The 19,018-nt window shown below is 51.6% G+C and overlaps 2 protein-coding genes across 12 annotated transcripts; one reads left to right on the forward strand and one right to left on the reverse strand.

Moving 5' to 3' along the window:
• Positions 1-230: 230 nt before the first annotated feature.
• Positions 231-6,076, reverse strand: BABAM1 (BRISC and BRCA1 A complex member 1). Of its 10 annotated transcripts, none has more exons than XM_081496506.1 (10): positions 6,023-6,076; positions 5,547-5,637; positions 4,825-5,176; positions 4,168-4,226; positions 3,476-3,596; positions 3,314-3,392; positions 3,009-3,033; positions 1,948-2,077; positions 1,678-1,764; positions 231-722 (listed from the first exon to the last, which is right to left on the reverse strand). In XM_081496506.1, exons 3-10 carry the CDS (start codon positions 5,116-5,118, stop codon positions 519-521), a joined length of 999 nt encoding a protein of 332 aa, XP_081352632.1. In that variant the 5' UTR covers positions 5,119-5,176; positions 5,547-5,637; positions 6,023-6,076; the 3' UTR covers positions 231-518. The 10 variants fall into 10 exon arrangements, with proteins under 10 accessions (XP_081352632.1, XP_081352631.1, XP_081352633.1 ...); XM_081496505.1 differs by having other exon boundaries at positions 5,547-5,643; XM_081496507.1 differs by lacking the exon at positions 5,547-5,637.
• Positions 6,077-9,612: 3,536 nt separating this feature from the next.
• Positions 9,613-18,733, forward strand: USHBP1 (USH1 protein network component harmonin binding protein 1). 2 transcript variants are annotated; one of them, XM_081496515.1, is made up of 12 exons: positions 9,613-10,184; positions 10,279-10,427; positions 10,659-11,079; positions 14,097-14,222; positions 14,398-14,534; positions 14,707-14,847; positions 15,125-15,298; positions 15,926-16,175; positions 16,803-17,024; positions 17,784-17,890; positions 18,093-18,215; positions 18,471-18,733. In XM_081496515.1, the coding sequence occupies exons 1-12, from the start codon at positions 10,131-10,133 to the stop codon at positions 18,658-18,660; spliced, it is 2,094 nt and encodes a 697-aa protein (XP_081352641.1). In that variant the 5' UTR covers positions 9,613-10,130; the 3' UTR covers positions 18,661-18,733. The 2 variants fall into 2 exon arrangements, with proteins under 2 accessions (XP_081352641.1, XP_081352642.1); XM_081496516.1 differs by lacking the exon at positions 10,279-10,427 and having other exon boundaries at positions 9,660-10,184.
• The last annotated feature ends 285 nt before the right edge of the window (positions 18,734-19,018 follow it).

Here is a 19,018-nt window from a genome sequence, read left to right on the forward strand (position 1 = left end):
GGTCAGCCATATTACCCCTTTCTACAGGTTGGGAGGAAAGCAGGGCACACTGAAAACCAACCATGCAGGGTGTTTCAGCTCTCCCAAAGCAACGTCAGAGCACCTGGATACAGCCAAGCCTAAAGCTGCCTCTGAGCTTCTTATCTACAAGAACCTAGCCATTCTCCTTTCAGTTCAGGGGGTGGGTTTTCTGTCACTTGCAACCGAAAAGATTTCAATGAACAGTGGACTTGGGTTAGGGAGTCTCAGATTTTTATTCTGATGACAAAAATCACAAAAAGCACAACAAAAATTACAACCTAAAAACTTGGGAGTGAGATATGGGCTGGGAAACATGGGGAATGGGTGTCTAGAGTCCCTGGGATGCTTCCTGGAATCTTAGGGTTCCTTCAGGGCTGCCCAGGTGCCTCAGATACTTCCTAGAACCCCCTCTGGGGGTCCCAAGGAGCCCAGTCTGAGAACCAGCATTCTATGCCAAGGGTTTCATTGTACAAGAAGGTTGGATGTACAGGGATGGTTCAGACAGTGGCCTCAACCTCAGTGGCTTCATCATCCTCCTCCAGCAGGCTGTAGGAGGCATGGCTTTGGCAAGGCCGCTGCAGTGGATGAGCCAGCAGCTTGGCCATACAGTTGTGAAGCTCAAGGGCTGGCCCAGCCAGCGCCACTTCGTACTTATAACTGGTACCCTTGGTATCCAGGCTTCCCATGAAGGCAAACATGTCCTGTGGGGCCAAGGAAGGGCTGTTCATGCAGATGTTCTGCTGACAAGCCCTCCCTGTCTTGGAGGGCCTCTCAGGAGGGGCCTCGGGGATGGGTTCTGAAGGGTAAAGAGGAGTTTTCCAGGCAGAAACTATTCCCACATTCAGCAAACATTTCCTGCCACCCACCCACCCCAAGAGGTCTCAGAGCTGGAGCCCCTAGTCTGGAGAAGCACATGACCCCCAGCCCCCTGACGCTGATCTATCCAGAGGAGCAGGGAAGGCTTCTCAGAGTAGGGACTTCCAGTTTGTGTACTGACATATAAGTAGGAGCTGGGCTCAACCCCCTCTGCTCACAGTTGGGTCAAGTGAGGCTCGGAGAGAAAAACGGCCAACTCGAGATGCCACAACTAGTTCAGGGCTGGAATGTAAAGGACCAGCAGAGCCTGGCGAGGCAGGGAGGGAAGCGTGCTCCAGGAAGAGGGCACAGAGACAGAAAAAGCAGGAAGAGAGAGAAGCAGGGGATGTTGGGGATGAGGTGGATAGGACCCTACATGCTCCTGGGCCACTGTCCCAGCAGCCCCATTAGTTCACTGCAGACAAGTGGGAAATGTTGGAATCTGATTTGACCATGATCTAGAAGGGCCAGGAATGGTAAGGAGAAGGCTAATGGCAGAGCAGTGCATGAGTGGGCAGGGGCAGGTGGCTTCCCTCCTCCCGACCCCATAAGAGTACAGGTGCCTCTGAGCCTTTTGCCAGGTACCACTGTGCCTGAGACATGCTGTGTGACCCTGGCCTGGTTTCTTGCCCTCTCTGAGCCTGCTTTTCCTCAGCACAGATCATAATCTAGGGGGTTAGCATCAGATGCCCTGAAGCCCCTTAGTGAAAAGAGCCTCCTTTCCTTTAGGGCTGGAGCAGGTAGGTTCGGAGACCTCCCATGTACATCCACCTGCCACCCACACTCACAGTGGCCTCTCACCTTCCAGCTCATTTCCTCCTCCTTCTCGTCAGCGCCGTTGTGGATGTAAACAACATCAAAGAAGAAATATGGGCACTGGAACATTTTCTGCAGGGGAAGAAAGGTAGCCTTCGGGACTAGGGTCACCCCATGGCCCCATGACCACAAATCTCTAGATTCTGGGGACCTGATTCTAGGTACCCCAGCATGTGTGGTCAGGAAGTCCCTCCTAGTATCTAACCACCATCGCGCTGGCTGCAGGCATCCTGCCTTCTCCTGGGTCTCACTCACCTTCATGGGCTCTGTCAGGGAGAACTGGGGCTGGCAGGGTGGGCGGCTATAGACCAGGATGGTTCGGACCACATACGGCGGCGGGATCGTCTGCACATTCTCTGTGACTGGCAGCTCAGTCTTCTGCTGACTGTGCAGCAGGAAGGGCAGATGGTCAGAGCACACCCTGGTGGCCCACCCTTCTCATCCCCCTAGGAGAGCCCAGCTCCTCACTGGGTATGTGAGGTCCCACCTGACCCCTCCTAAGTTCACTGTTGCCTCTGAGCCTTTCCCCATGCTGTTCCCTCTGCCCCGGCACCTTCCCAGCTTCACCTTTCTGCCTGACCTCTCCTGCTCCATCACAGGTTTTGCTGACCCTCAAAGCCAGAGCTTGCTCAGATTACAACGACAGAGTCTGGTCACAACAGTGACCATATGGCCCACAAAGCTAAAAATGTTTACTATCTGGCCCTTTAAAGAAAAAGTTTGCTGCTCTGCAGTTAAAACAAAGTAGTGGCGGACCACTGGGCTGTCAGAATATAACCCAGAGGAACTTCCTTGGTGGTCCAGATGTTAAGAATCTGCCTTGCATTACAAGGGACACTGGTTGGATCCCTGGTCCGGGAAGATTCCACATGCCACAGAGCAACTATACCCAAGTGCCACAACTACAGAGCCTGTGTTCCAGAGCCCACAAGTTGCAACTACTGTGCCCACGTGCTGCAACTACTAAAGCCTGTGCACCTAGAGCCTGTGCTCTGGAACAAGAGAAGCCACGGCAATGAGAAGCCCACATACTGCAACTAGAGAAAGCTAAGACCCAGCACAGCCAAAAATAAACATATAAATAAATAAATTTGAAGGAAAAAATAGAAAGTAACACAGAGGGCAAGATGTGAAAAAGAACCTCTTTTGCAAAAATGCTTTCAGACAGGTAAGTGAGCAATTGTTCCAGGGGGAAAGGGTGAGAAAGGAAGCCTTTCGGCCTCCCGAAAGGACTATTTCTGGGCTGTTTGGAGCTTTTACCCAGAAGGGGTTCTTCTCTTCAAAGGTGAGTAATAATTTCCCCATGGGGGACTTACATGAGGCTGAAGAGACCTTCCAGATCTGGTAGGAATGCTAAGGAGAGCAGAGCAGTGCATGGGTAGACAGAGGTGGGTGGTTCCCTCCTCCAGAGGCTGGGAAGAGTACAGGTGCTCTGAGCCTGTTGCCAGGAGACATGCTATGTGACCCTGTTCCAGTCGCTTGCCCTCTCTGAGCTTGTTTTCCCTCAGCACAGATCATAAACTAGGGGGCTGGCATCAGATGACCTGAAAGCCCTTAGTGACTCAAAGCCCCCCTTTCCCTAAGGACTGGGGCCATTCTCATCCTTGCATGGAAAGGATACTGAAGGTGGAACAGGAAGCTGTTTCCAGGTCGTAGAGGCAGCTGCAGAGTTCACGGGGGTCAGAGGTCAGGCCAGACAGCTGCAGGGAAGACTGAAACTCAGCGAGGTGCTCTCTCACCCCCGGGGGACCCCAGAGGAACCAGTCTTGCCCCCCAGCCTCACCCAGGCAGTGTCATCATTCACCACCACCAGCGCAAATTCGTGGCTCTTGTCAATTTTGTGTTTTGTCCGCACGAACATCTCGATCATTTTCTGGGAGACGTTGAGCGCGTTGGTTTTGGAGCTGGGTGAGAGGGAGGCGGTGGTTAAGGCCCAGGTCAGGCAGCCGGGCAGGTGGTAGAGGCCAGCCGCAAACCCACCCCAGCTGACTCTCTCCAGCTCTTGTCCTCACTGAATGGGTCCCTCTGGCCAGCCTGGGCCTCACATCCAGAGGAGGCACCCCACCTTGGCTCAGTCATGGGTCATCAGGAATGCCAGGGAAGGGGATGTAGGCTTGTGCTCAGGCCCTGCTGCCTGACCCCAATGAGACTCAGCTGCTCACAGGCCAGGACTCTGGAGTCAGTCAGGCCTCACTCTGAATCCGGCTCTGCCCATCTGCCAGGAGGCCTTGGGCAAGTCACCTTGCTTCTCGGAGTTTCCGAGTCACGGCTGTGACATGGGTAGAGTGTGACAGCTCTCAAGGGCTGAGAACAGAACCCCAATGGGCTGCAGCTGTAACATGACTAGTTATCACGGTTACTCTCCAATCCCTCCAGGACCCAGAAGTTAGTCTCAGTGAGACAACCCTGCGGTTTTTGGGCTGGGCTCCTCCCAGCCATGGTGGCAAACTGCAGCCCCCAAATAACCCCTCTCACCCATTGAATGACTCAAGCTTTGGCAGCGCCATTTCCTCTGACAGGTCCAGGCAGATGATCTGCAACAAATTTGGAGGCTAGTGAGAGCTGTGACCAGCAGTACCTGGCAACTGGATGTCACTGCAGGCCCCCATGCCACTCTGCTGGCCCTCTCCAAGCAGCCCCATGGGAGAAGGCTATATGATGACCCCCAGTTCCCAGCCAAGCCATCCACTCTAGAAGGAGGCAGCTGAGGGACTTCCCTGGGGGTCCAGTGGTTAAGAATCCGCCTTCCAATGCAGCGGACGAAGGTTTGACCCCTGGTCAAGAAACTAAGATCCCACATGACGTAGGGCTACTGAATCCACTTCAGCTGTGTCCAGCTCTTTACGATCCCATGGACTGTAGCCCTCCAAGCTCCTCTGTCCATCGGATTCTCCGTGTAAGAACACTGGAGTGAGTTGCCATGCCCTTCTCCAGGGGATCTTCCTAACCCATGGATTGAACCAGCGTCTCCTGCATTGGCAGGTGGATTCTTTACCTCTGAGCCACTTGGGAAGCACAGCTGCCCGAGGACACTAATAGAAAGGGACTGTTTTCCAGAGTGAATCCTAAAGAATGACATTTAACCCAAAGTTCCCTAACATCTCAAAGCCACAGGCCAAGCCTCTCACTTACCACTTTCTCTGGACAGTTGACCCTTGGGGTCCGCACTTGGACCTCTGGGGCTGGTGGAGGCACCTGCCACGGCTTGGGACCGGCTCCTGGAGGATTGGCGGTCCCGTCATCAGCACTGGCCGCCTCGCCCTCACCCTCACTGCGGCTGCCCACACTGGTCTGGGCCCCCAGCGCCCGGTCCTCAGCCCCCTCGGGGTTGGAGCGAGTGCGGGGCCTGGGCTCAGCTGACTGCTCCTCTTCCTCCTCCTCTTCTTCCTCCTCTTCCGTGGGACAGCTGGGCTCCGCCATCTCCATGGCTCTGGAGTGACTGGATGCAGCAGGAATGAGGGAAGCCAGGATCCTCTCCTTAGGGCTTTTAAAAGCATTTGGTTACTGGGCAGAACAGGTCATAAGTCTCTTACTGACAATAAGAGTCACTCCACTCAGGGACTCAGTTTCCTCATCTGTAGGATGGGTGCCTTTTATACTTAGCCCAGCATCCCCTCTGACTTGAGATAACAGCCTCCCCTTTTCTTTTCTGTAGAGCTAATCCCTCCCCTCCCCCTTTTGGCTAGGGTGCTCATCTGGCCACTGTGAATGGCTCAGAGATGGGGATATGACCCAGAACACGCCAGTGAGAGGCAGTTCCGAATTGCAGTACTGGGAGGTTACAAGTCCAAAGCTGCTAGGAGCCTCTCTTGCTTGCAAGAGGGGAAAGAGAGCTTGCCTGAAGTCATGCTCACCCAGAAAATGAAAGACTTCTCAGCGCCCGGATCCAGCTATGCCTAAATTTCCTTTCTTGCTCAAGCCAGACTGAGTTGGGGGTTCTGTCACCTGAAACTGAAAATGTCTTGGTGAATAAAGGATACAAACTTCTAGGGTTCTCCCCTCGGTAGTGACTGCTAAGGCGGTGTCTGCACACTGGAGAGGAGATCTGGGTGTTACAATTCCTTTGCGGAAAAACGGGGCGTCAGTGGAACAGTTTGCCTGTCTGGGCAATGGGTGAGGGCTGTCGGGGATGATCTCTGAGCGCCTTGCAGCCCCCATAATCTCTAAGCAAAGCATAGCTGCAGCAAGAGAGATGGAGGCTAGACTGCAGGAGAAACTAGAGCTGAAGGCGGAAGCCTCAGAGCAAGTGAGGGGCTCCATTTCTGCGGCTAAGGAAGTTGGGTCTCTAAGGACGGACCCCGCAAGCTTTCACCACCCAACTTCTGCTCACCGTTGCCTGAGCCTCCTTCCTACTCATCCGCGCTAGGAAGCCGCCATCTTTAGCAGCCGGAAGTAGTGCGGCGCGACCGTCATGCCTACTGGGAACTGTAGTTCAGCGGCCGAAAGCCGAGCGGAGAAATGAATGGGACGAGGCTGGAGAGCCTTGGAAGCTGATAGGCTGAGACTGTGCTAGGAGGCGGGGTTTGGATTGTGATACACTGGAGTGGGAGTCGAGTGGGGCGGGATCTGGAATGCGATTGGCTAAAGTGAGACGAGGAGGGCTTTTATGTTTCTGGCCGATTCAGTTTACGGTGGTCAGCTCTTCTAACGTGATAGGCTGAATCGAGGCAGAGTGGCGTAGGACTTACAACAGGAAAGGCTCAGAAAGATGGAGAAGACCTAGTTTACCGTGTGATTAAACAAAGTGGGGCTGAATTGGGCGGGATTTAGAGGAGGAGGGGCTGATTGGTGATTGATGGACTCGACCGAACCTCAGTGAGGGGATTTTGCTGCCGAGGTGGGAGTGGTCCAGATCCCAATGCCCCTCCCAATTATTTAAATCAGCTCCTTGTTTTACAGATATTTGCAAAAATTAAAAAAATACCAAGCCTTCCTTTCTTGATGCACACTTCTCCCCTCAGCTGCATAACCACCTAAAAACTGAGCCTCAGTTTCCTGTTAAAATCTGTTAAGCCTGCCCACATCAGCCAAGCTCCGGTTCAAAAAGACCCCGGAGGGGCTGTGTAAAATGAACTTGAAGGATGGAGAATATTCTGAAAAAACAAGAGGGGTAAGGTCATTCCAGGCAGAAGGAACCACCTGGGCAACGGACTGTAGGTTTTGAGGAGCTTTGGAGCTGTGAAAGTCTCTCATCGGCTAATGTGGCTGGAGCAGAGGTTAAGAGTGAGAATTTTAATGTTCACCCTCATTGCCAACTTCTCTCGCTACGACCTTTGGGGGCACGAAGGCAGGAAGATTCAGCCTCGTAGAGTCTGTCAGTGGAACCAGAAAGGTTCAGACTACCCCAGGCTATGCACGGTTTACATCAAATGCACGAGGAAGGAAGGGGTGTTTCAGGCAAAGGTTAAGGTATGGCCAAAGGCACCAGGGTGTGAGAGAATTGAGAAGCTTTAGCTGTTCGTGGAAGAGGTTATCGTGGCTAGAGGCGGGAGTACACATTGGTGCTATCCGCGGACAAAATTTTTTTAAAGACTTTGAATGCCAGGCTGAAAAGCATGAAATGTTTCCCAAGGGCAATGGGGAGCCATGGAGGGTGTATGAGCCAGGGAGGTGAACAGTGAGATCTCTGTCTCTGGGTCCTGGGTGGGGAAGGGAGTAGAGGTGTGGGAGCCCTGGGAGGGAGCTGGGCTGGCATCCACGTTGGGGAGGAGAGGCTTGAGCTCTGACTATGGATGGAGATGAGGAAGAGGCCCTTTAGAGGTGGACGCAGGAAAAATGAGCAGGATGTAGGGACCATCTGGGATCTGAGGAATTCAGCATTTATAGAGGAGAAACAGAGGAAGCAGAGATGGGGTGGTCAGAGAGGCAGTAGGGAACAAGGAGGGTGCCTTATGATTCAGTTCTCTGATGGTGCCTGACCACGTGCAAATTGGTTGTTAAAATTTCCATAACTCTGGTGATGTATATATATGTGTGTGTGTGTGACACACACATATATATACACACACACGTATATATACTGCTACTGCTAAGTCACCTCAGTTGTGTCTGACTCTGTGCGACCCCACAGATGGCAGCCCAGCAGGCTCCGCCGTCCCTGGGATTCTCCAGACAAGAACACTGAAGTGGGTTGCCATTTCCTTCTCCAATGCAGGAAAGTGAAAAGTGAAACTGAAGTCGCTCATTCGTGTCTGACTCTTAGCGACCCCATGGACTGCAGCCTACCAGGCTCCTCCATCCATGGGATTTTCCAGGCAACAATACTGGAGTGGGGTGCCATTGCCTTCTCTGACATATATATACACATGTGTGTGTATATATATATATATGTATATGTGTGTATATGTATGTATATGAGGAGGGTATGGCAACCCACTCCAGTATTCTTGCCTGGAGAATCCCCGTGGACAGAGGAGCCTGATGGGCTACAGTCCAAGGGGTCACAAAGAGTCAGACACGACTGAGTGACTAAGCACATATATGTATATATACATATACATATATACATATATATATATATATATACTGGAATATTACTGAGCCACAAAACAGAATGAAATTTGCAGCAACATAGATGGACCTAGAGATTATCATACTACATGAAGCGAGTCAGACAAAGACAAATATATGATATCACTTATACTGCTGTTTAGTCGCTCAGTTGTGTCTGACTCTTTGTGATCCCATGGATTGTAGCCCACCAGGCTCCTCTGTCCGTGGCATTTTCCAGACAAGAATACTGGAGTGGGTTGCCATGTCCTTCTCCAGGGATATCACTTATATGTGGAATCTTAAAAAATGATACAAGGCTTCCCTGGTGGCTCAGTGGTAAAGAATCTGCTGGTCAATGCAGGGGACATTTGTTCCATCTCTGGTCCAGGAAGATCCACATGCCATGGAGCAACTAAGCCCATGCTCCACAACTACTGAGCCTGTGCTCTGGAGCCCAGGAGCCACAACTACTGAGCTCATGTGCTGCAACTACTGAAGCCTGTGTGCCTCGAAACTGCTCCACAAGAGAAACCATGGCAATGAGAAGCCTGTACACCCCAAATAGAGAGTATCACTGCTCACCACAACTAGAGGAAAAAGTTGACGCAGCAATGAAGACCCAGCATAGCCATAAATAAATAAATAAATAAAATTGTTTTTCTTAATTTTTAAAATAAAATACAAGATGTGCAGTTAAATTTTGGGGAAAAATGATACAAATGATCTTATTTACAAGACAGAAATAGACTCACAGACGTAAGAAAGCAAATTTATAGTTACCAAAAGGGAAGTGGGAGAGTGATAAATCAGGAGTTTGAGATTAACAGTACCCACTATATACAATAAACAACAAGGACCTACATAAGGCACAGGGAATTACATTTAGTAGCTTGTAATCCTATAATGGAAAGAACCTGAGAAAGAATAAAACTGAATTTGTAATATTCTAAAAGAAAAGAATAAAAATAAAAAACACTTTGCTGCATACCTGAAACTAATACAACACTGTAAATCAGCTATATTTGAAAAAATTTTTTTTTGTTTTGAAAACAAACAAAACAAAAATCTCCCATGACACTGAAGGAAGACAGAGAAACTGAGACTCAGAAGGGATCATCGCTTGCTCAGGGTACCAACCCCACGTCTGTCTGTGACTCGAAGTGGAACGAGAACTCTGACACTGAAGGGACAGTCAGAGAAAAGAAGTTCACAAGGAAGGCAGGTGAACAGCATCAGCCTAGAGGAGCACTCTAGCTTCCAAGAAATAAAATCTAAGGGTCAGAGTTGGAAGAGCCATGGCCTTAGAAGCAGAGGTGAGGAGGAACTGACATCTCGACAGCTGGACATGTGTCCTGTTGCTAGGGCTGGAGGAAGCCGCTGCCCTTGAGGAGGAAACTACACAATAGCAAGTCACATGGCCAGGGGAGAGGGCTTCCTGTTTCCCGGCCCCTCCCAGGCTGGCCTTGGCCAGCCCAAGCTTGAGCGGGCAGTGGCCAGAGTGACCCCAAAAATGTCCAGGGACTTGGTTTTCTGACCAAGGTACCCCCCAGAAGAACAGGGAAGTAGAGTGGGCTGAGGGAACCAAATCCCAGGATTAGATTCTCTGGTTCAGGAGAGCCCTGGGGAGGAGAGAGGACTGTTGAACTCCTCCTCCCAAGCCCAGATAGGGGAGGGAGTGGAGCAAAGGGAGAGAGGAAAAGAAAGGAGACAGAAAAGAAAGAAGAGGTCAGGGCAACCTTGAGAGGTAGTGAGCTGACCATCAAGGGAGGCATTCAAATGTGCTAAATCCACATTGATAACTCAAGATTCTTTTGGAGAAGTAAAATCAATACCCATTTCACAGAAGAGGAAATTGAGGTTGTCATTCGCTTTGAGCTGAAGTCAGGTTGTGGTTTTAGTGAGTGAGGATAAAGGAGGATTCAGAAGACACTGATTTCTGGATAAGAATGAGTGTCAGGGCCACACGGCCCCGAAGCCGGCGAGGGAGACATGCTCTGCCCGTAAGTGTTGCCCCTCCCTGGCACACCCAACCCTGCAAGACCCCAGCACCCAGATCTGCCTGGCTCAGAGCTCAGCCCTGAGGATCATTTGCAGGGTGAGCTGGACCCTGTGGCAGAGAGTTCAGAGGAGGCTGAAGCAGCCAGTGGGAGCTCTGAGCCGGGCCCTGTGGCATCTCAAGATAGCACCAAGCTGGAACTGTTGGGCCCTGAGGTGGAGGCCAAAGGGCAGGGCTTGGAGAGCAGGTAAGGTCCACTTGGTCTGTGTCCCCCACTGCAGGCCTGGCACATCTTTCCCACCCATAGATGTTTTTCATGTCCCTCCTCGACTCACACACATGCCATTGCTCCCATTGCCCTTGGCCTAACTTTCAAGGCCCTGTGTGATGCAGTCCTAGCCTTGTTACAAACCCTCTGTGTGTTAGCTACCCCAGATGATCCCATTTCCAGAAATTTCCATCTCTCACCTCTTCACAGGACTGACAAAGAAGTTGATGTGGACTCTAGCAGGGGACCAGCCCCAGCCCCTGAGGGGCCCCAAGAGGAAACCCACCAGGCCCCAGAGGCAACCCCACAGGACGGGGAGAGTGTCCGCTCTGGACCTGATGTATTTCAGACTCTCCAGCAAGCACTGAGCTCTCTGGAAGCAGCTGCTGCTGCCTGGCGCCACCAGCCCCCAAACTGTCCTGGGCCAGTGGAGGCAAAGGACAGAAGTGAGGGGGCACCGAAGCCCTGCTTGGAGCAGGAGGGAGCTGGGAGCTGCCAGCGGGAGGCAGCCAGGTTGGCTGAAAGGAATGCCTGGCTGCGTTTGGCCCTGGGCAGCCGGGAGGATGAGCTGATACGCACACAGAACTCCCTGAAGGGCTTCCAGGCTGAGAAGGAGATGCTGCAGAGAGAGGTGAGTAGGGCAGGGCTGCCTCCCGGGATCCCTGGTGGGAGAGAGGGAGGCCTGGCATAAGACACATTGAATCATTTGTTCATTTGTGAAGATTTTTTGGAGCTTTGACTTGCCTTGCTGTTCAGTCGCTCAGTCCTGTCCAACTCTTTGCAACCCCATGGACTGCAGCATGCCGGGCTTCTTTGTCTTTCACCATCTCCCAGAATTTGCTCAAACTCATGTCCATTGAGTCGGTGATGCTATCTAACCATCTCATCCTCTGTCACCCTCTTCTCCTGCCTTCAATCTTTCCCAGCATCAGGGTCGTTTCCAATGAGTCGGCTCTTTGTATCAGATGCCCAAAGTGCTGGAGCTTCAACTTCAGCATCAGTCCTTCCAATGAGTATTCAAGGCTGATTTCTTTTAGGATTGACTGGTTTGATCTCCTTGCTGTCCAAGGAATTCTCAAGAGTCTTCTCCAACACCACAGTTCAAAAGCATCAATTCTTTGGAGGTCAGCTTTCTTTATGGTCCAACTCTCATATCCATAATTGACTACTGGAAAAACCATAGCTTTGACTGTATGGACCTTTGTCGGCAACCCCAAAGAGACAAAGGTCCCTTGCAACTTTAGTTAAGAGGATCAGAGAGGCCCACCGAAGAAATGACACTTGAATAAAGACCACAAGGAGGCAAGGGAGGAACCATGTAAGGAACTGGGGAAGAGCATTTTAGGCAAAAGGAACAGTATATGCAAAGGCTGGAGGTTGGAGTGGGATTAGTGTGTTCAAGAAACAGGCTGAGCAGGAGGAGACAAGGGTACCGAGGTGATGGGAGCAGATCCCTGAGGGCCTTGTGGGCCTCAAGGAGGATTTGAACTTTTGCTCTGAGTGAAGTGGGAGGCACGGAGGGCTCTGAGCAAACAAGCCTGGAGACTTGATGCAGGTGCTTACAGGCGCCCTCTGGCGACTTTGGGAGGAACAGCTTGTGGAGGGAGAAGGTGGAATCTTGGAGATCCAGGAGGTGGCAAAGTTGTGGAGAAGGTGGGAACTGGGCAGATTCGGCAGATGCTGAAGATGGAGCTGGAAGGTGGGATGTGAAAGCTAGAGCGAGGCTGAGGACAAGACCTGGACTGGGAGCCTTAGAGACTGGAAGTGAGACATAGGGAGCCTGTGGGAGGGGCAGGTTTGGAGGAAGGGAGACCAGAGCTCTTAGGCCTTAATCAGCTCAAGATGCCCTGAGCCACCCACATGGAGCCATTAAAGGGACAGTTTTATGTCCGAGTCCAGAGCCCAGGTGATGTCAGGGCAGGAGGGACATAGATGGTGAGACCTGGGCTGCGGAAGCCAAGTGCAAGGAGTGGAGCCCATTTCTCAACTGGGAAAGAGGTCTTTTTTTAAAAAAATTTTACCCCCCTGACCCCTCCCTCCAACTCTGGCAACCACCAACGTGTTCCCTGTATCTGTGAGTTCAATTTTTAAAAATTTTAACCTATCATCTATCTATATGTGACCTTCTGCATGGCTTGTGGGATCTCAGTTCCCAACCAGGGGTTGAACCCCAGGCCACAGCACTGAAAGCGCTGAGTTCTAACTCCTGGTCCACCAGGGAACCCCTTTGTTTTATTTTAGACTCCACATATAAGTGAGATCATGTACTATTTGTCTTTATCTGGCTGACTTATTTCACTTAGCACAGTGCCTTTAAGGTCCTTCTGTGTGCGTGCTAAGTCACTTCAGTTGTGTCCAACTCTTTGTGACCCCATGGACTGTAGCCTGCCAGGTTCCTCTGTCCATGGGATTCTCCAAGCAAGAATACCAGAGTGGGTTGCCATTTCCTCCTCCAGGGGATCTTCCTAGCCCAGGATTGAACCCACGTCTCCTGTGGCTCCTGCACTGCAAGCAGATTCTTTACCATTGAACCACTGGGGAAACCCTAAGGTCCTTCTATATTGTCCCAAACGGCAAGATTCCTTTTGTACAGATGAATAATATTTCATTCTATAATTATATTTACCACATCTTATCCATTCATCCATCAGTGGACACTTAGGTTGCTTTGTGTCTTGACTCTTGTTAAATAATGCTGCAATGAACATGTGGTGCAGATGTCTTTTCGAGTTAGCATTTTGGTTTCCTTCAGAGAAATATCCAGAAATGGAATTGCTGTATCATATAGTCATTCTATTTTTAGTTTTTTGAGGAAGTGCCATGCTTTTTTCCATAGTGATTTCACCCATTTACATTCTCAACAACAGTGCACGAAGGTTCCGTTTTCTCCACATCCTCGCCTACACTTATCTCTTGCATTCTTTTTTTCTTTTGGTCACTCCACTCAGCAAGGCATGCAGGATCTTAGTTCCCCCAACCAGTGATCGAACCTGTGCCTCCTGCAGTGGAAGCGCAGAGTCCTAACCACTGGACTGCCAGTGAAGTCCCTTTCTTGTCTTTTTGATGCTTGCCATTCTGACTGATTTAAGGTGGTATCTCATTGTGGTTTTGATTTGCATTTTTCTAAGGATTAGTGAGGTTTCCCCAGTGGCTCAGCAGTAAAGAATCTGCCTGCAATGCAGGAGCCACAGGACACACGGGTTCGATCTCTGGGTTGGGAAGATCCCCTGGAGGAGAGCACAGCAACCCACTCCAGTATTTTTTCTTTTTTTGCCTGGAGAATCCCATGGACTCTCATGCCAGAGGAGCCTGGCAGGCTATAGTCCATAGGGTCACAAAGAGTCAGACGCGACTGAAGTGACTGAGCATGCACACTTGCAAAGATTAGTGATGATGAGCATCTTTTCATGTACCCATTGGACATCTGAGAGAAGTCTTGATTCAGGGACTGCATGACTGAACGGCTGACCAACAAGTCATGGCTGAATGACTTTCCCAAGGTTGTATAAGAAGGTATTTGGCAGGATGAGAATCTGGGGGGTCCTACCTTCCAGCTGGTGCTCTTGCCACTGCTCCAAGAACAGGTCTTAGGGAAGAATAGCACGTGGTTGGAGCCACCCCAGCCTTACATTTCCCATTTCCCCACAGGTCCAGGAGCTGCAGGATTCCCTGCTGAGGCTGGAGCCCTTTCCACCTCCTTCGTGTGACCAAGCAGGTGGCTCAGGTAGTGGTTCCAGCAGCTCTGGGGCTGATGGAGAGACCTGGGGCTCACAGGTGAGTGTGTGAAGCTAAAAACCGTGGTCTGTTTCAGATCCTTAGGGTTTGGGGCCATGAGACTCAAATCCTGGTCATGTGATCCAATAGCTTCAGGGATTGGAAAAGGCCTAAACCCATGATGCTAGTCTCTCAATGACAATTCTGGGTGAATCAAGTCACCTCTTTTTGACAGGATCCCTTCTCCCGGGCTCATCCCCTGCTCCGGCGCCTGCAGAGTGATTCCAGCACCCAGATGCTTGGGTCTCTCCCAACCCAGCCCCTTGCTCCTGAGATGCACATCATGGAAGCCCAGACGGAGCAACTCCGAGGGTAAGAGTGACAAATGCTGAGCTCATAAGGGCACTGGTGCCTCCCAGCTGGGACATAAAGCCAGGAGTCTGGAGCTGGAGTGGGGGTGGGGTGGGGAGGGGTGGAAATCAATGGTGTCCTAACTACCCTTCAAAGTCACTCACTTTTCCCTTTTTCCCACCTCCGGAGGCAGGAACATTGAGAAGCTCAAATGCTTCAACCGCCTGCTGTCAGCTGTGCTCCAGGAGTACAAGGGCCGGTGTGAGGGCCTCAGCATGCAGCTAGGCCAGCGGGAGGCAGAGGCCACTGCACTGCGTCTAGCCTTGCAGTATAGGTCAGTGCACCCCACCCATGATTCACTGCCTGGGAAGGAAATAGACATCCTCAGAGGATAGTCCTAATCCCCAGGGAGAGACGGAGCCCTCTCAGAAAAGTATTTGCCCTTGCCGTGGAAATTAATTTAAGGCAATTTTCGTCCAAGAGTGCTGAAGGAATTTACAAACTCCCAGAGTTGGGGTTAGGAGAAAAAGTGAGGGATCCAGGAGCAAGTGGGGATGTCACTTACATAGCAAGATGGGTATGCTGGAGTGCTCAGAACTGCTGTCCCACAGTGAACACTGTGAGGAGGCATATGGAGCCTTACTCACTCTCCGGGAGGCAGACTCAGGAGCTGGAAAAGAAGCCTTCATGGATGACTTGGAGGCAGCTGAGAAGGAAGCTCAGAGGCTCCTGGTCCAAGAGAAGGCTGCCATGGATGGAGTGATACTGCAGGATCCATATCCAAGGTACCCTTGGGAGCCCTGGGGACTGGGTGGGCCAGTGAGTGGGGCTCTGGTTGCAGGATGGGGCTCCCAGAACTGGCCCTATATTGGGGGTTGGTGTGGCTCCTATGGTTGGCATTAGGCCTGCTGGAGTTGGATGGTTTCTACTCAGCAAAGTTGACATGGTGGTGACAGCCATTGGGGTTTGTATAGGACCCACCAGGGTGGCATGAAGATGGATGGTGGTGCCAGTCATTAGGTGGCATGAGGGTGCTTAATGGGGTTGGCATGATGCTGGTACCCATAGGGGTTGTCATAATGCTGCGTAACAGGGTTGGCAGGTTGAACAATGGTGCTCATTGAGTTGGTATGATGGCTTCCTCATGATGGTGTGAGTGACTGTGCCCATTGGCATGGTGGTGTTCATTCATTATTCATCACTGATGAATGATCATCAGTGGGCTGAGGTTGCCCATTTGCGTTTACATTATGGTGCTCACTGTGTTAGTTTGACCATGCCTACCACAGATGGCATAGGAAGGAACCATCACGGTCAGTAAGATGGAACATGACAAAGCCCACCAGGATTGCCATGATGTTAGCACAACCATGCTGACCAGTGTTGACACAGGCCTCTTCTGTTTCCTATAGTCCCGAAGGCAGCAGTGTGGATAGGCCCACGTCACAGGAGGTGGCTACCCAGCTCCAGGGCTATGTTCAGCGTCTCCAGGAACGCCGAGCTCTGGTGAAGATTCCCCCTGAGCCTGGCTCCACCTGGGCGCCCATATCTACCGTGCCCCATGCAGAAGCCATGGTGCAGGCCATTCTGGGGACCCAGGCTGGCCCAGCCCTGCCCCGGTTGGAGAAGATGCAGATCCAGCAGGACCTGGCAGCCACACGGGTACACACGGGCTGTGGTCACTGTGTCAGTCTTTCCTGGTGGGACCAAATCCTTTGCTGAGTCTGAGTGAGATGCAATTAGGGGACCAGGTAGTAAGGGAGAGTTTTGCTGGATATTGTTTGAAATTTGTAACCTGGCATGAAAGAGCTAGGGGCTTCTCTGGTGACTCAGGTGGTAAAGAATCCACCTGCCTATGCAGGAGACACGAGTTCAATCCATGGGTCGGGAAGATCCCCTGGAGAAGGGAATGGCACCCCACTCCAGTAGTCTGGCCTGGAGAATTGCATGGACAGAGGAGCCTGGTGGGCTACAGTTCATGGGGTTGCAAAAGAGTCAGACATGATTGAGCAGCTATCACACACATGAAAGAGCCGAGGTTCTGAATTTGGAGAAACTCCAGACACTACCATTGAGTTGCTACCTGACTTTGTCTAAGACACTTGCTCTCTCTGAATGGCTATTTCTACAGCTGTAGTTTTTATGGAAGGATATTTCCCATCATGCAAGATCAAGGTAAGGGTTAGGATTCTTGCCTGAGCAGCCCTCAGTGGGCACCTTCTAGAGGCTCAATTTTCTCAACAGTTGACCTTAAAGGCACAAATTTTCTACCCTCTCCTTGTCTCTCAGGAGACTCTGGCGGATCTGATGCTGCGGCTACAGCTGGTGCGGCGGGAAAAGCGGGCTCTGGAACTGCGGGAGGCTGCCCTCCGAGTCCAGGGCCCAGCCCATGTGCTCCTACTGGAGCAGCTGCGCTGGGAGCGGGCACAGCTTCGGACTGGTGGGGCCAATAGCAGTGGTGGAGACAGCAGCGGAGGTGGGAGCAGTGGAGATGAAGAGGAGTGGTCCCAGGTGAGTGACCCTGCCTTGACCTGGTAGGGATGGCAGTATACTACTGGATATGTGGTCCTGGTTAATCCCAGCCTTCTTGGAGCCTCAGTTTCTATTTCTGCACCAAAAAAGGAGTTGAATGGTAAAAATGCATGTGAAAGTTCACACTTGCGCCTCAGAGTTTCTTTCTTTGAGAGTATTGAGCCCAAAAAGCCCCAAGGGATTTAGTGTCTTCCACTCACACCTGTCCCTTCTACTTCCCACCCCCAGGCTATTCATACTCCCTGTTCCCCACTTCAACAACTCCAGGCCATGCTTCATATTTTCCTAAATTTTGGCTCCAGCTTACTTCCTAAGGCTTTCCTTCTTGCCCCTACTGTCTAATCATATCTATCCTCTGTTTAAAGCCTTAGAGGCTTCTGGAACTCTCCTTTGAATCATCTCTTCTACTTCCATGCCTATCTAAGTGCTACACCCCTGCTAGGAACACCAGTCACTTTCCTCTTTATCTAACCAAGCCCTTGACTTCCTACAGGTCTGAGCTCAGACATCACCTCCTCTAGGAAGTCCTCGTGAACTGCCTGAAAATGAGATCTCTTGTTATTTATTTCCCTTGTTAGGGAACAACTGTATCCTTATTGGGGTATCTCATAAGATTGGGGGCTCTGTGAGAGCAGGGACTGTAGCCACCACAGTCTGTGATGTCTTCAGTGTCCAGCTTGGGCTGAACACACTCTCAGCCTAGGTCAATGTCACAACCCTCCCTTCTGCCTCCCTCAGGGTCCTCCTGCTGTCCCTGGTGGCAGCAGGGGTATTGATGGAGGCCAAGTGAGCAAAGTGCAGGACCCAGAAGAACTGACCCAAGAACTGTCAGCATCACTCATTCGGTGTGTGCCTGGGTACTGTGCTGGGGTGTGTGTGGCCTGGGTGGGGGTAATATGTGAGAGCCCACTGGGGTGTTGCGTACAGTGGAGGACTGGGTGTATAGTTGTATTCACATGGAAACATCTTGGACAGGTGGGTGGGAGTGGGGAAGGCAGACAGGAGCAGCTATGTCTGTGAGTTCCTCTCTCTCCACCCTTGTACCAGGGCTCTGGGCCTGCAGGAGCAGCTGCAGTCCCTGCGGGAAGAGCTAGAAGAGGTGGCTCGGAAGGGACGAGCCAGACGTGCTCAGAGTACTGAGCTGATCAGTGATTTATGCAAAGCTCACAGGTGGGTCTCTCTGTGTAACCTCAGAGGCATCCCTGGCTCTCTTTGGGCCACAGCTTCCCCCCGTAAGGTGGGTGGCAGGTTCAATCCATTCCACACCTCCTCTTGTGCCTGACATGTGTCAGCCCCTGCTGAGTGATGCTGGGTCCCCCAGAAGACCCAATCTCAAAGACCTCCTCTCTGGGGCTGGGAGTACATAGCCCCTGTCTTGAGTGGAATGGGGGGCTGTTTCCTGGCTCAGCTTCTTTCCCCTTCCAGCACCTTGGTCATGGCCTTCCGAGGTGCCCACCGGAAGCAGGAAGAGCAACGGCGGAAGCTGGAGCAGCAGATGACACTGATGGAAGCCCGACAGGCAGAGGAGCTGGCAGTGCTAGAAGCCACCGCAAGGGCCCTGGGGAGGTCCAGACTTCCCTGCCCACCTTCCCGGCCTGGGGAGACCTTTCTCTAGGCCCTACTCTGGCCATGTCTGGACGTGCCAGATAGTTGTGACAGGTCACATCATAAACTGTTCTGGAGTGACATTATGTCATGTGGCATGACTTTGCATGTTGAGGCATGTTCTGTGTGATGGAGGCTGATATACCTGAGTGTCTGGGGTTTGATCGGGAGGGGGCTGGCATTTGAGAAAGACTCAGTATCTTTGGTCTGACACCATGTGGCATGCAGAGAGACATGTCAGAAGGGTCATGGCAGAAGCAACTTGGGCTATGGAGACAGAATTCCCATGACTGGCTGGGGGCATTCAGGTTCAGTGAGGTTACATAGCCAGAGCTGAAATTCCAACCCTTATCTGTCTCCAGAAGCCC

This window comes from Giraffa tippelskirchi, chromosome 6 (assembly GCF_054371585.1).
Source record: "Giraffa tippelskirchi isolate mGirTip1 chromosome 6, T2T-mGirTip1v1.2.pri, whole genome shotgun sequence".
NCBI classification, from domain to species: Eukaryota; Metazoa; Chordata; class Mammalia; order Artiodactyla; family Giraffidae; genus Giraffa; species Giraffa tippelskirchi.

Excerpts from the sequence above, each read along its gene's own strand:
- BABAM1 (XM_081496504.1), bottom strand. The coding sequence starts at position 5,118 with ATGGAGATGGCGGAGCCCAGCTGTCCCACGGAAGAGGAGGAAGAAGAG. Across the intron at positions 2,078-3,008 it reads GAAGGTCTCTTCAGCCTCAT|TCAGCAGAAGACTGAGCTGC; the intron begins GTAAGTCCCCCA and ends CCTGCTGCACAG. Across the intron at positions 1,765-1,947 it reads CCCTGACAGAGCCCATGAAG|AAAATGTTCCAGTGCCCATA; the intron begins GTGAGTGAGACC and ends CTTCCCCTGCAG.
- USHBP1 (XM_081496515.1), top strand. The coding sequence starts at position 10,131 with ATGAGTGTCAGGGCCACACGGCCCCGAAGCCGGCGAGGGAGACATGCT. Across the intron at positions 15,299-15,925 it reads CTGCAGGATCCATATCCAAG|TCCCGAAGGCAGCAGTGTGG; the intron begins GTACCCTTGGGA and ends TGTTTCCTATAG. Across the intron at positions 16,176-16,802 it reads AGGACCTGGCAGCCACACGG|GAGACTCTGGCGGATCTGAT; the intron begins GTACACACGGGC and ends CTTGTCTCTCAG.